Source organism: Telmatherina bonti (assembly GCF_933228915.1).
Source record: "Telmatherina bonti genome assembly, chromosome: 15".
NCBI lineage: Eukaryota > Metazoa > Chordata > Actinopteri > Atheriniformes > Telmatherinidae > Telmatherina > Telmatherina bonti.
This window is the reverse complement of record NC_136613.1, coordinates 5,804,609-5,819,718: the sequence shown is the minus strand read 5'-3', so window position 1 is coordinate 5,819,718 and position 15,110 is coordinate 5,804,609. Positions and strand designations below refer to the sequence as shown.

The window sequence follows — 15,110 nt, the reverse complement described above, 5'->3', positions numbered from 1 at the left end:
CTAGTGGCCAAAAGTCGCAATGACGTCATTCTGCACGCGACACTTTACAGCATTTACTGTTTTATTAGAAATAAAGCAGAAAATTTATTTTCTCCCAGATTTATTGAATAAATCTGTGTTTAACCGACAAAACTCCAAGCCGATGATGATTATTTTGTAAATAAATAATCCACGTGACACGTGTAATCAGCTGATTTAATTGGCTGACCAATAAATCAGTTGGGTCTTACTAAATTATTCAATTGACTTTAACCCTTTAGAAGCCAATTTACATGATGTCACATTTTTTATACAAAGAAAAAATATGTAAAATTAGCTACCTTCAAAATAATATGTATTATTTATTAGGGCTGTGACAATACACTTTTGTCCCGGTTAGATTCGATTCTGATTTTTTTGGTGCCGATTCAATTTAAATTGCAATTCTTACAATATTGCTGATTTTTGTAGATTAAAACAAAATAAATGTTTAAAACTTATTTTTTTGCTCGCAATATTTCTTGACTTCAATTAGAAAAAAACGACACAGCAGCCAGATCATCATTTTGCTGCTATAAAACCCCAGAAGACAAGTAAAAAGATCAATAAAAACAATAAAAAATGATAACATTTTTATAATGGATTGTTTTTATTTGTTTGAAAAAAAAAAAGATTTTTAACAAAAAATTTATTTTAAAATTGTGAAGCAAAAAAATCCCAGATTTTTGATTTTTCAATTAAATTTTCCCACCCGTTATTTGTTTAATTTAATTTAATTAGGTTTGTTTAAATTTAATTTAATCAGTTCTGTTCTATCAATTGAATTTAGTTTAATTTTTTTCAGTTTAATGCAATTCATTTTCATTAAATCAACTCAACTGAAATCCATACTATATGTTTAAATTTAATAAGTTTTAATTAAAATAATTCAATTAATTTTATTTAAATTAGTTTCATTCAAGTTTAGTTTTATTCTTCTCTTTTTTTTTCTGCAAAACATGGTGTACATAAGAACTTCTGAGACTCAGGGCTTTGGGGTCCCACATGGGGCCTTGCAAAAAAACTACTGTAAAATCTGATTAATTCATAAATCGTCTAATTTGCTTCAAATCTAAACAAAATTATGACATTATAATTAATATTTTCTTCACATTTTCAGACGAGTTTTCCCTTAAAAGCAACTCGAATATAAGAAAAACACAAAAACATTTATTATGAAGTGCTGCGTGAAATATTTGGAGGACGTTGTTAAAGCTTTCAACATGTAAATAAACTAAAACAACATGGATTTTATTGCATTATTATTTATCCAGTGTGGGTTTATGTATAAAAACTTCCAACGAAGGACTTTGGGGGACATGCCGGAAAGTCGCTTTAAGAAGGAGATCATTTTTTTTTTCTTTTCTTTTTTTTATAGGAAAGCTTATATATTTTTTTGGGACTTCAGTCCAAATCATAACTATTAGATTAATATAGCAGATTGAATAATTAAAATGTCTGCTATTATTCCAGTAAGGATGTTAAACTGAAAGAGAAATCCCAACGCAGCCGAGATTCCTCCCTCATTTCTATCATTTCATCTTCTGCTCTCCGCCGGGACATGCAGGGATCTTCCCTCATTGTTGTAATCGCAACAAAACTATCTCCTTACCTGTCCGAGCAGTGTTTGTAATCTGCATGCATGCGCCATGAAGCCTGACGGTGGATCCCAACTCCAAACTAACAAGCGCTGCACAGCTACAGATCTGCTGTGATGACAGATTAAACGTCCTACTGAACCACAAATCCCACTCGGAAAGAAATCACTCGCACTGCGGTTGGAGCTGAAGTGACACCTGCAGTTTTATTTTTAACCCCAGTCACCAAAGATTTAATCAAACAGAGTCAGGACTCTAAGGCTACGTTCACACTACAGGCTGAAGCGACTTAAATCCGGTGTTTGAGCCCCTATGCAACATGTAACTGATCTTTTCTTAACAGTCTGAACGACACAGGTCTGATATTTTCTAATGCAACCCAGACCGCTTGGATATGTGGTCCTAAATCCGATATGTATCCGATCTTTTGCCATGCGACGTCAGTCTGAACGGTCAGGTCGCATTAATCCGACACGTGACAAACGTCGTTATTCTGCGTTTGTTGTTTATGAACTCTTTATCGGTAAATGCGCTCACATCACTCTCCCACCAATCCTGACTGCGACTCCGAACCCAAACGTTTCTCTCTACAGTTGTTGCTGCCACAGCTCCACAAAGACCAAAACTTTTACCTTCCTCTTCCGTCAACGTCTCCTTAAAACGAACCCATTCACAACGTTGTGGCTACGGTTGGACTAAACGTTTAAAGTAGCAAATGCTCTGCTGTCGTCCATATTTACTTCTGCAAACACAAAGACGTCACACGCATGCGGGACGCTTCTGGTGCGCATGAGGTTCATACAGGAGATCACATACAAGTTACGTTTGATCGGAAACGTGAACAGACTTTCAAAAAATTTGGATTTCAGAAAAACATCCGATATGAGCAGCAAGTCCTGCAGTCTGAACGGAGCCTAAACGACCCGTTTAATTTCAGGGGATTTTTCATGTTGTGCGAGTTACTGGGGGAGCTGTGGATGGAAGTATGGAAGACTTTTCTCTAAAAACAGCTTCATGCTGTGGCTCCAAACACAAGCTGAAACTATAAATACGAGCAGAGTTGAAGGGAAACAGAATCAGGTGGAAATGAATAATAATGGCTGATAAAACTCGTAAACGTCTCACCTTCGCCTCCTTGATACCCGGACACAGTTTGCAGATGGTGGCGACAGCTACATCCTCCGAGACGATGCCGTAGCCGTCTTCGTCCACCTGTGCGAACTCCGTTGCCAGCCACTCGCTCCTCATCTTGCTTCCCAAGCTGCCTTCTACTGCAACGCCGCCTCCATCACCCGGCCCTCCTGCTACTCCTCCACCGCCTCCTCCAGCTCCTCCAACGATGGAGGGATGGGCCAGCAGGTAGCGCAAGCCCGTCACCCAGATGTTAGCTACATCCGCTGACAACGCCACCAAGTCAAGAGACTGCAGGGAGCAACCAGTTGTTGATTAGCGGATGGATGATGACATTTTAACCTGTTCGCTCTCGTTAAGCAAATCTTTACCTGATACTCGTCACCGTGTATGATGGAGAAGGCAGCTTCCTCCGCAAGGTGCTCAGACAGAGGACCGTTATGGAGGAAAGTCTCCGTGCTCTTCCCGGTACGCACCTCTCGGATGCTGGAGACGTCCAGCCGAGCCCGGTCTGAGTCCTTCTTGGACGGCTCCCAGCGTAAGCAGCTCAGATCCGAGTCCAAGGTGAAAAACCGACAGTAGACCCTGGAGTTGGGCCGGATCTTTTTCAGTTCACACCCGCCTTGCATGAACGCCAAGCAGTCGGCGGAACTGCTCACCTAGAATAAAGCAGAAAACTCTACTTTCTAGGGTGCAACAAAGTTTTGATTCTTGTTTTCTTCTTTTTAATCTCTGTGCATCGAGCTCTGCACTTCCATTAAAGAGATTCAGGGATAAGAAGACCACAAAAGCCTCTATGTGGCATTAATTTGAGCCGGGTTCTGCCGGAGGTTTCCTTCCTGTTAAAAGGGAGTTTTTTCCTTCCTACTGTCGCCAGTGTGCTTGCTCAGGATGGGAGATTGAGTTGGAGGCTCCAACTCAATCTGTTGGTTTCCCTTTTTAGGCTGTTATTAATTGGCCTTCATTATGTTTTTTTTTTCTGTCTGTAAAGCATCTTGAGATGGCATTGCCATGATTGGACACTATATAAATAAAGTTGAATTGAACTGAATTAATTCTTGTCTGAGTGAAAACAAAAGCAGTCTAGAAAAGGCCAGAAAGAGTAAAATACCTTCTTCTCAGAGGGCATGCTGCTGAAGGACACCGTCTTCTTCCTGCCGCCGCTTGCCTTCTGCACCGAGGGATCCTGGGAAGAAACAAAAACAGACGGCCTGAAGGTGAAAATGTCAAGATTTCTTACATTTTAAAAACAAAAAGTCAAACATTTTAAGCACATTCACCCCCTCCGAGTCTCAGTAGATCAAGTGTGTCCAGCCCCAACTTGCAATCCTGCAAGTTTTTCCATGTATTCCTGCTCAGACACGCCTGACTCAGATTATTGAGTCTGTACTGAAGTTCATAGGTTGTTAGATCCTTATAACTTGAGTCAAGTGTGTTGTAGCTGGAATATGTCAAAAACCTGCAGGAAAGCAGCCCTCGAGGACCGACTTTGAACACCCTTGCAGTCAATGGGGTAATCCAAACATAAAATCTTTAAATTTGGGTTAGTTTAGGTAAGTAATCTGCAGATTAATACTGAAAGATCTTTACCTCTGATACCAGTTACTGATTTTCATGTTAAATATGGATCCTTTACTAGTTTCAGATAAGTATGCAGTTTATCACTAACTGGAAAACAGTTGCAGAGTCCTGTGTTACAAAACTAACACTTAAACAAACAAGAATATTACTTAGACATTATTAAAGTCCACTTCAGAAATTATCTCAAACAAATCCAACAGAAACTAGAAAAACACTCGGAGAGCGCAAGCCTCCACCAAGGCCTTTAAAAAGTTCCTGGATCCAAACGGTGATCTGGATCACCACCAAAATTAAATCAGTTCTTCCTTTACACATTTCCAACAACTCCTGAAAATATCATGAAAATCTGTTGATTACTTTTTCAGTCATCTTGAACACAAACACACGCCGGTAAAAACATAACAGCGGTAAGAACTTTATTCTCCTTAATTGTGAATATTCTGACAGTTTTGAGCTTTAAAATAATCATTTTTGTTACTCAGCGTTAAGAAACAAAGTTTTTACGATGCCGTTTTGAATTGGATAAATAGACACCTTGTCACGGGGTTGAACAGAATTCATCAAAACCCACTAGTTTTCAAGCCTTAATTTCAGAGGATAGCTGCAAGATAAGCCATTCGATAGATCCCACAATTAGCCACTGAGCTAATCCGGCTGCAGATAATATTCTGGTCCCCACATCTTACCAGTCAGTACTGGTAGTGCAAATAAACGTTGCATGCACACTGCCTGCAAAACAATGAGAAGAAGATGCATCTCTGCAATGTCTGATTGTGACCAGAAAGTGAAAAATATTTCCAAAAACACTTCTTTTTTTTTTTTGTTTTAGAAAGTATCAATATCGGAACAGTATCACTGATACTGGTTTGCATTTCACTTGGTATCAAATCAGATCTGTGGGATTGAACACCAGTTGATTATATCTTCTCATATCTTCGTCCAGCTTGATCCTCGCTAAGTAACGAAATGGTTATGAGCTTGGCTAAAGGGAAAGCTTTCAGGCACTGGATTCAGCACATTAATTGAGCAGAAAATGACTCCCATTTAGTCATTATTTTTTTAATCAAAACAAGGTGCTAAAATGTGGTAATTTGTGTTTAAGTTCACTGAAAAAATTATTATTAGTATGGAAATCTGATTTTAATAAGTTATGAAATAGATCGTTATCATTCATATTACTTTTTATCATAAAAAACATGCTGATATTGTATTTTTCTAAAATGTTGGCTACATTTCTGAATTGTGGGGAAAATGACTGCTTCTTTGCGGACTGCTTCTGCTTCTGATCTGCTGCGATGTCCGACTCCTGCCTCTGTTTACTGACAGGTTGACTGGCGTGTTGGAGGGAAGATGTCGTTAAGTTAACATTCATTAGTGCTGCGGTGCAGGATTTCTACCGGAGGCCTTGTTAATAAGTCTTCACTGATTTGCAATAAGCTGTGCCCGTTGTGGCGTGACAGCGGTAATTGCATGTGGGGCTCAGTGTAACGTCGGCCAGGTCTCCTGTGTCGGGGCATTTTCCACGTTCCCCCAGTCAGCTAGGTCTGTTTGAAGTGGATTTGCACACTGATTGCTAGAAAATATATTTACCATAAAGGACTTGAAACTGCCTTAACGAAGCCAGATAATCTCTAATGATGAAGAGGAACTTTAAACGGATCAATTCACAGTTTGTTCTGTACATGCTGCTAATAGTGGTGTTTTCAGAACCTGTACAAAGTACTAAAGAAGAACTGGAAAAGCTACACTGCTTCATAAACAGTCTCTAAAGAGTTAACAGATTCAATTCAGAGATCATGTGATGACTAATGTAGTACAAACACAAAAGGCTGCATTTATATATATATATATATATATATATATATATATATATATATATATATATATATATATATATATATATATATATATATATATATATGTGTGTGTGTGTGTGTGTGTGTGTGTGTGTGTGTGTGAGAGTGTGTGTGTGTATTAGCCAACTATAAGTCTCCCAGAGTGCCCTTTTTTGAAGACATTCTTAGTCTGTGTAAGTTGGGCACATGAACGTCAAATTATATTAGATGAAATGTGAACAATTATTAAAGGCTCTATTGCCCAAGTGAACTCTCCATTTCTTATTTAGCACAAACTTTCAGACAGCCTCATATTGTCTTGAAAGTCCTAATGCCTCCAATACCATGCTTTACAGTTGGTACTTCAATTTACTTTGGTTGCATCAACAGGCTAAACTAGTTATTCAGAGAGGGTGGCCCATCCTTGGGCCCCAAGCCCCACTTACCGGGTTATTTTATCACCTGTGGGCTGTCGAGGCTGCAGGACCACATAACTTATCAACCAGACACAAGAAATATTACTGTCTTCCAATAAACGCTTATTCCAATGTAACTTCCTGCCACATGGTGTCAGTAATGTCAATATACTAAAAAGAGCAGAAGAAGACACTCAGCTAGCTGTTAGCCCTTAGCATGTATTGAAAGTTATGAAGTACCCAAAATGAACAAATGAAAACAAACAGGGTTTCATTCCCCCATAATGGTAAAATTTTTGTGAAAGAACAATCCACTTCCTTAAGTCTGCTTTTGTAACAAGGCAAAGCTGAGAGAGGTGTTTGGAGTTTTTGCTAATGTTAGCTAACGTTAGCTGTAGGTTCCACACTAAGCAGCATCAACAAACCAAACAGAAACACGGTGGAATTTTTCGCGACGAAAAACAGATGCAGAAAAACATTGGTCATGTCTGGCAACTAAAAACTTGACTGAGTAAATGTTCAATTATATCTTTTGTATGTCAACATCAAAAACTAAATTTTGTTTGCAGTTTTATTGTTTTCAATGTATTTTATAAAAGACTTTTTTTCCATCCAGTTTTCTCTAGTTTCTCAGTTTTTTTTACTGCAGTAAAATGTAGTGTTCAATTAATTTTGTTTATTTTGCTTTTATAAGTCCAACTACAGCTTTTAAATGTGATCTTGTAGCTTTATTGAATTGTCTGCCTATTGGGCACCTTGCTGTAGGCTATGTGCGTTTTAATAAGCACATGATATATAAATGCATTTGAATCATCTCAGAAATGACAAGTTTTTAGCTTGTCAAACTGCATGTGGATTTGGTTTAGTTATGAAATGAATGAGAACACCAGTACAGTGTTAAAGTTTGAATGGGCTGCAGACCAGTTTGTACTGGAAAACATTTGACCCAAAAAAAGGTTCAAAACGCTTAGAACAAACAATGCAGATATGTCTGTTAATGACAAATAGTTAACTTGTTGCATCACTTAAAACTGTCGCGACTTCACCATGATGACCAGTCACAAAGATAAAATCAGACCCTTGATGTCAGAAGTTTGTTAATTCCCCCTCTCCTCCAACCCAGACTCTAATCTTTGTCTAATAATCCAGAGGCTGATTCTAATCTGATAGATTGGAAGCTGTGATATAATTGGGGTGTACTGACTTTTTCCTGCTTCATTTCATTAAAAAGGGCTTTATCAAAGAAGATCCAGTTTGTTCTCAGAAATGCCGGGTTTCAATGTGTTGTCATTCTCACTCCTGAACTTTTACCAAAGCAAAACTTTCCAGAATCCTGTTTTCAAGACTGTAAATAAAAACGAGGGGCCGAGAAAACGACACACAGATAAGGAAGTGATTACCTCGGCGAAAAGAAGCAGGAGAGGCAGAAAGGGAGAAAGAGTTGACAATCGCTGCCTCTGTGTTGTCACTACACAAACATGGATCGATTTCCAATTCCAGAAACCTCCACCTCCGAGCATGTGGACAAACAGGGAGGGGTGCGGCCAGGTTGCTTGTTTTTCTTGATTCACGTAACTGTCCCATTAAACGTCTGTTACATTAAGTTGGTCAGCGAGGAGGCAGAACAGATGAGCTTAGAGAAAGCAGGTCAGCGGGTATTTAGGTGGACAGATCAGGGCGCCGAGCAGCCGTGGATGCTGATTCTCCGGCTCTGTTAGGGATGCTCTTAGCTGCCTGGACCTCTGGGAATGTTAACATTGCAGCTGTAGTGACTAATCAATTTAGAGAATATTACAAATCACATACGTTTCTTCTGTCCTTTCCAACATCACGCTGTAGGATGCAGGACATCATCCAGGAAACCACAGCAACATTCCTGTAAAGCCTTTAATGCAGAGTCCTGTTTGGCCCAACGAAAGGGGCATCAATCGGTTATAATCCACAGCTTGCATTAAGCTCTCTGGTTTGTTTTATGTCTCCTCTCTCTTAAATTCACATTTCTCTCCATCTCCGAGTTGCTACCAGAGGAAAAAAAAGAAAAATCTCAGCACAGATGGAGAGATGGGGAAGAGAAATGAGACCAAAAGCTGGAGGGAAGAAGAGATGCAAGATAAGTCAGGCAAGAGAAATAAAGAGAATGGCTTTGAATTGAAAGCTCGTTGTTAAGTGGAGAAACAAACAAACCAGAGCAAATGAAAACTGTTCTCCTCAAAGGACAGATGACAGATTAAGATTCGGGACACAGGAAGCATGAAGGAGAACAATAGATGATTGTATTGGAAAGCTGCAGACGGACAGTGAAGTGGTTACAGCAGCTGGCTCTTCACTCGGGTGAACTATTAAAAATGTTGCACACAGAACCACGAACGGCGTGATGCAACGAGGACAACGCACGAGGAATCAACAGACTCAGGTGCAAGATATTAGCTCTGTATTGGTCAGCACAGAAGCAGGAGGAGGAGAGACCCAGCTGATGACCAGAAAATGTTCACAAATGCTTCAGTTCATCCAAAAACCAACCATTCCTTCCAATTTTCCAGGTAACAACCTGCAACTTAACCAGCTGCAAATAGGAGTTAAAAATATTCAATTTGATTCATCATAGTTTTCTGACACTCTTTTGGAAGTTGCAAATTAAAATGTTGAAGGGAATTTATGTAATCTATGAATTGAGAGGAACCAGTTGAGGTGGCTCGGGCATCTGGTCAGGATGCCTCCTGGACCTCCCTGGTGAGGTGTTCCAGGCACGTCCCTCTGGGAGGAGACCCCGGGGAAGACCCAGGACACGCTGGAGGGATTATATCTCTCGGCTGGCCTGGGAACGCCTCGGGATCCCCCCCGCAGAGTTGGCAGGTGTGGCTGGAGAGAGGGAAGTCTGGGCTTCCCTGCTTAGGATGCTGCCCCCGCGACCCGACCCCGGATAAGCAGCAGAAGATGGATGGATGGATGGATGGATGGATGGATGGATGGATGGATGGATGGGAATTTATGTAACATTTTCCGTGTTATACAAGCCAAAATCGATGTCTTCACTTCTAAATGTGTTTTCAACGGTGTGTTATGACCTTTGCGAGAGAAGGTCGTAATAGACCAGGTCATAATAATCAGAGACATTGACGTAAGCAAAGAATTTTATATTTTTTCTACACATGGCGAGTAAACCGGCGTAGGTACCAGATCTGCTAGGGGCCCTGCGCCTGCCATCACAGTGTATGATTGGCTGGATGTTGGCTACATGACTGTGGTTGGTTCGGGCAATTTACAGAAGTAGTTTTTTTCAGCAAAGTGGGATTGTAGTTGTTTTTTGTAGGATACACACTCAAAGTTTACAAAAGAAAATCCATCATTACCGATGGATTGGGACTTACCACCACCTGACCATCACTTCTAAAACTCCCAAGAGCAGAAAGCCCGCTTTTAGGAAGGAAATCAAAAAAATGACACAGATGAAATATAACAATGTGACTTAATCTGAATGTAAGCAACTCCTGTTTAGTTCATAATTGCAATATTTATTCACAATTTAACCAATTATTAAAAATAAATCTTAAAATAACATTGTTTCGCTTGCTGCATTACATGGACAGGTGTATCACTGCGAGGGCGAGCGCCGCTTATTGGTTTTAAATGTTGTGACAAGTTGCCATGATAATAAAATCAATTCATCTTCAGATTCAAAGGAGCTTTATTGGTCCGGGGAAAACATGTATAGTTTCCCAAAGAAAATGTAAAATTAAAGCAAAAAAACACGAGCAGATGAGCAAGAAGAAGCAAAACAAGTGTCTAGTAAAGTTTTACTTTCAAGTATTTTTCTTGGAAACAAAAGTTTTTATGTAAATTAACGAATTGAAATAAGAAGTTCATCAATTCCCCAGAAAGTCAGAAATCAGGCGGCCTTCTCAGACCTTTGGGAGTCAAATAGCTTATTGGTTAATCAATGAGCTGCTTGACAAGTAAATCAATAGCTGATTAGCCCACTTTAGATGAACTTTTTCCAGCAGCTCAAGGTTTCTCCTTCATAAGCCTTGTGTGTCGTGTCTGATGCAGCTTCTGAGACTTTTGCATCATTTCATGAGAAAATGTGATACTTGTCTTCTGTCGCCTGGTGGAGCCTTTTGCAGGCCAATAATTTGGACATTTGACACTAAAATAAACATGAAATATACAAAAATTCGTGTTGTTTTTACATTTTTAAAAGACTTTTCTCCCCATTTATTCATAAATTCCAGATGTTTAGAGTCTGAGCGTTGGTGATTAGACAACATCATGACAGTTCAGTCGCATCTACTTCATCTTTGATGCAAAACGTTTAAAATGTCTGAATAAAACCCACCATTATAGTGATATAACCAACAATCAGACTGGAAGGCTGCACTGTGACCCAGAACAGCCGACACTTCACTTCAATGGAGAAAATTTACAACTAATCTGTGATTAAAGGCAGATAGTAAATCACTTGAAATAAATCTGGACCCCTGAGAGTCGAAACGCTTTATGGTGATAATTTTCATGTCTCCGTTGTTTTGCTGTTTTTTCCTGCTCTTGTTTAAAGTTAAGCAAAACCAGTTGGAAGCATTTAATCCTGCACATCACAAACCAGTAGAACAAACTGGAGGCTTAATGCTGTCCCAGTGACCTTCACCAGCTGCAACGTGTTCATGATAAACTGGGACATTTCATGTGAAAATCCATTAAGAACACGGGAACCCTGCACACACACGGCTATTCGTCACGTCGGCTCGCTGTTTCAATCCACAGAGCAACATGTTAACCTTGTGCAGAGAGCTCACAATAACACACACACAAACACACACCAGACCAACACCTGGTGGTTGCATAAATCCTGCCCCAATATGATCCCATGATCTGGCTAATGATCCCTCATCTCATTGGCGGTAGATTACCACAATAGATTATTGCACTGCAGCCCACATCGGCAGTGTTACAGCCACTAATCCACAGCCTGGTGTTGTTAAAATCAGTGCCGACACACTTTAGCAAGGCTCAGGAGAAAACGGTACCAAAGGGAGAAAGATTTATTGGGTTCTTTTTGTGGATCCACAGCGAAAGATTTGTAATCCTGCAAATTAACATGTTTCATCAGAAAACATGAAGTTAACTTTACCATCGCTTCCCTCGCAGTGTGTGAAAAGCAGGAAAGATTATGCAAATCTTTAAATAAAAGACAGAAGAAATGGAAAATACCTTCTTTTTTTACCATCTGTTAGCAGAACTTTACCTGAAGTGAATATAAAAACTGTGTTTACTGACTGAAACATCCAGAGTTTCCACTTGATTGATTCTGACTGGAGACGCACAGATCAGCTTATTGTTTTGGTCGAGAACACACCATGAAGATACAAACCCAGTCACAGACATGTTTTCCACCATGTTTTCACATTTTGTGGGTTAAAACGACTCAAAGCAAACAATAAGTGAGACGTGACAGGGTTGATGTGGAACGGGAAAAGCTGAAAAACAACAAATATGATATGCTTGGGCGGAAAAATAAACCTTACTCGTCTGACATTTGATAACAAAACCTTTTCCAAGGTAACAACAAATAAAATAATAATTTTCATCTACTTTTATATTCTGAGATGAAAGATGAAAATTTGGTGCAAAAAGAGGAAAATGTTTTGATTCCTTTATATTTTTATTGTGAATAATTACATCAATCTACCCCAGCATTCTGTTAAGTGTGTGGTTTTTTCCTGTTTATTTATTTACCTTAATTTACATATTCTTTTACTTTATTATTATCAATCTACTTATTTGTCTTTTATTTATGTATTTAATTTATTGAATTAATTTACTCATTACTCGTTTATTCATTTCATTTATTACTTTTTATTGACTGACAAAAAAGACCCTGTGGCCTGGGACAGTTTGAGGAATATATACGTTTTGTTTAATGGTCAGCTTTGTAATGGAAAATTAAAATGTTAAAATTGAAATGAACTAAAATAAAAGTGCTTTTTAAAAAAAAAAAAAAGTGTTCTGCTTTAAATATGAGACCATAAAGGGAAAAAAAGGACATGACATCGCATCGCGTTACATCGTATCGCGTTACATCGTATCACCTTGCATCGTATCGCCTTACATCGTATCGCCTTACATCGTATCGCCTGACATCGTATCGCCTGACATCGTATCGCCTTGCATCGTATCGCCTTGCATCGTATCGCCTTGCATCGTATCGCGTTACATCGTATCGCCTTACATCGTATCGCGTTACATCGTATCGCCTTACATCGTATCGCCTGACATCGTATCGCCTGACATCGTATCGCCTTGCATCGTATCGCCTTGCATCGTATCGCCTTGCATCGTATCGCGTTACATCGTATCGCCTTACATCGTATCGCGTTACATCGTATCGCCTTACATCGTATCGCGTTACATCGTATCGCCTTACATCGTATATCCTTACATCGTATCGCCTTACATCGTATCGCGTTACATCGTATCGCCTTACATCGTATCGCCTTACATGGCATCGCGTTACATCATATCACCTGACATCGTATCGCCTTACATCGTATCGTCTTACATCGTATCGCCTTACATCGTATCGCCTTACATCGTATCGTCTTACATCGTATCGCCTTACATCGTATCGCCTTACATCGTATCGCCTTATATGGCATCGCGTTACATCGTATCGCCTGACATCGTATTGCCTTACATCGTATCGCCTGACATCGTATCGCCTGACATCGTATTGCCTTACATCGTATCGTCTTGCATCGTATTGTGTTACATCGTATCGCCTTACATCGTATCGCCTTACATGGCATCGCGTTACATCGTATCGCCTTACATGGCATCGCGTTGCATCGTATTGCGTTACATCGTATCGCGTTACATCGTATCGCCTTACATCGTATCGTCTCACATCGTATCGTCTCACATCGTATCGCGTTACATCGTATCGCGTTACATCGTATAGCCTTACATTGTATCGTCTCACATCGTATCGTCTCACATCGTATCGTCTCACATCGTATCGTCTCACATCGTATCGCCTTACATCGTATCGCGTTACATCGTATCGCCTTACATGGCATCGCGTTGCATCGTATTGCGTTACATCGTATCGCGTTACATCGTATCGCCTTACATCGTATCGTCTCACATCGTATCGTCTCACATCGTATCGCGTTACATCGTATCGCGTTACATCGTATAGCCTTACATTGTATCGTCTCACATCGTATCGTCTCACATCGTATCGTCTCACATCGTATCGTCTCACATCGTATCGCCTTACATCGTATCGCCTTACATCGTATCGCCTTACATCGTATCGCGTTACATCGTATCGCCTTACATCTTATCGCCTTACATGGCATCGCGTTGCATCGTATCGCATAACATCGTATCGCGTTACATCGTATCGCGTTACATCGTATCGCCTTGCATCGTATCGCGTTACATCGTATCGCGTTACATCGTATCGCCTGACATCGTATCGCCTGACATCCTATCGCCTTACATCGTATCGCGTTACATCGTATCGCCTTACATCGTATCGCCTTACATCGTATCGCCTTACATCGTATCGCGTTACATCGTATTGCCTTACATCGTATCGCCTTACATGGCATCGCGTTACATCATATCGCCTGACATCGTATCGCCTTACATCGTATCGCCTTACATCGTATCGTCTTACATCGTATCGCCTTACATCGTATCGCCTTACATGGCATCGCGTTACATCGTATCGCCTGACATCGTATTGCCTTACATCGTATTGCCTTACATCGTATCGCCTTACATGGCATCGCGTTACATCATATCGCCTGACATCGTATCGCCTTACATCGTATCGTCTTACATCGTATCGCCTTACATCGTATCGCCTTACATCGTATCGCCTTACATGGCATCGCGTTACATCGTATCGCCTGACATCGTATTGCCTTACATCGTATTGCCTTACATCGTATCGCGTTACATCGTATCGCGTTACATCGTATCGCCTTACATTGTATCGCCTTACATGGCATCGCGTTGCATCGTATCGCGTTACATCGTATCGTGTTACATCGTATCGCCTTACATCGTATCGCCTTACATCGTATCGTCTCACATCGTATCGTCTCACATCGTATCGTCTCACATCGTATCGTCTCAGATCGTATCGTCTCACATCGTATCGCGTTACATCGTATCGCCTTACATCGTATCGCCTCACATCGTATCGTCTCACATCGTATCGCCTTACATCGTATCGCCTTACATCGTATCGTCTCACATCGTATCGTCTCACATCGTATCGTCTCACATCCTATCGTCTCACATCGTATCGTCTCACATCGTATCGTCTCACATCGTATCGTCTCACATCGTATCGCGTTACATCGTATCGCCTTACATCGTATCGCCTTACATCGTATCGCCTTACATCGTATCGCCTTACATCGTATCGTCTCACATCGTATCGTCTCACATCGTATCGTCTCACATCGTATCGTCTCACATCGTATAGCCTTACATCGTATCGCCTTACATCGTATCGTCTT

At 40.3% G+C, this 15,110-nt stretch overlaps 1 protein-coding gene across 1 annotated transcript in view; it reads right to left on the bottom strand.

Moving 5' to 3' along the window:
* plcl1 (phospholipase C like 1) overlaps positions 1-15,110 on the bottom strand; it is a gene marked incomplete at its 5' end in the record, with an annotated part of 145,340 nt that overhangs the window by 64,139 nt on the left and 66,091 nt on the right. Inside the window, 3 exons of the mRNA XM_079253692.1 lie at positions 2,742-3,038; positions 3,119-3,406; positions 3,859-3,933. Of these exons, the coding sequence (XP_079109818.1) occupies positions 2,742-3,038; positions 3,119-3,406; positions 3,859-3,933 (660 nt within the window). The remainder of the gene's footprint in view (positions 1-2,741; positions 3,039-3,118; positions 3,407-3,858; positions 3,934-15,110) is intronic.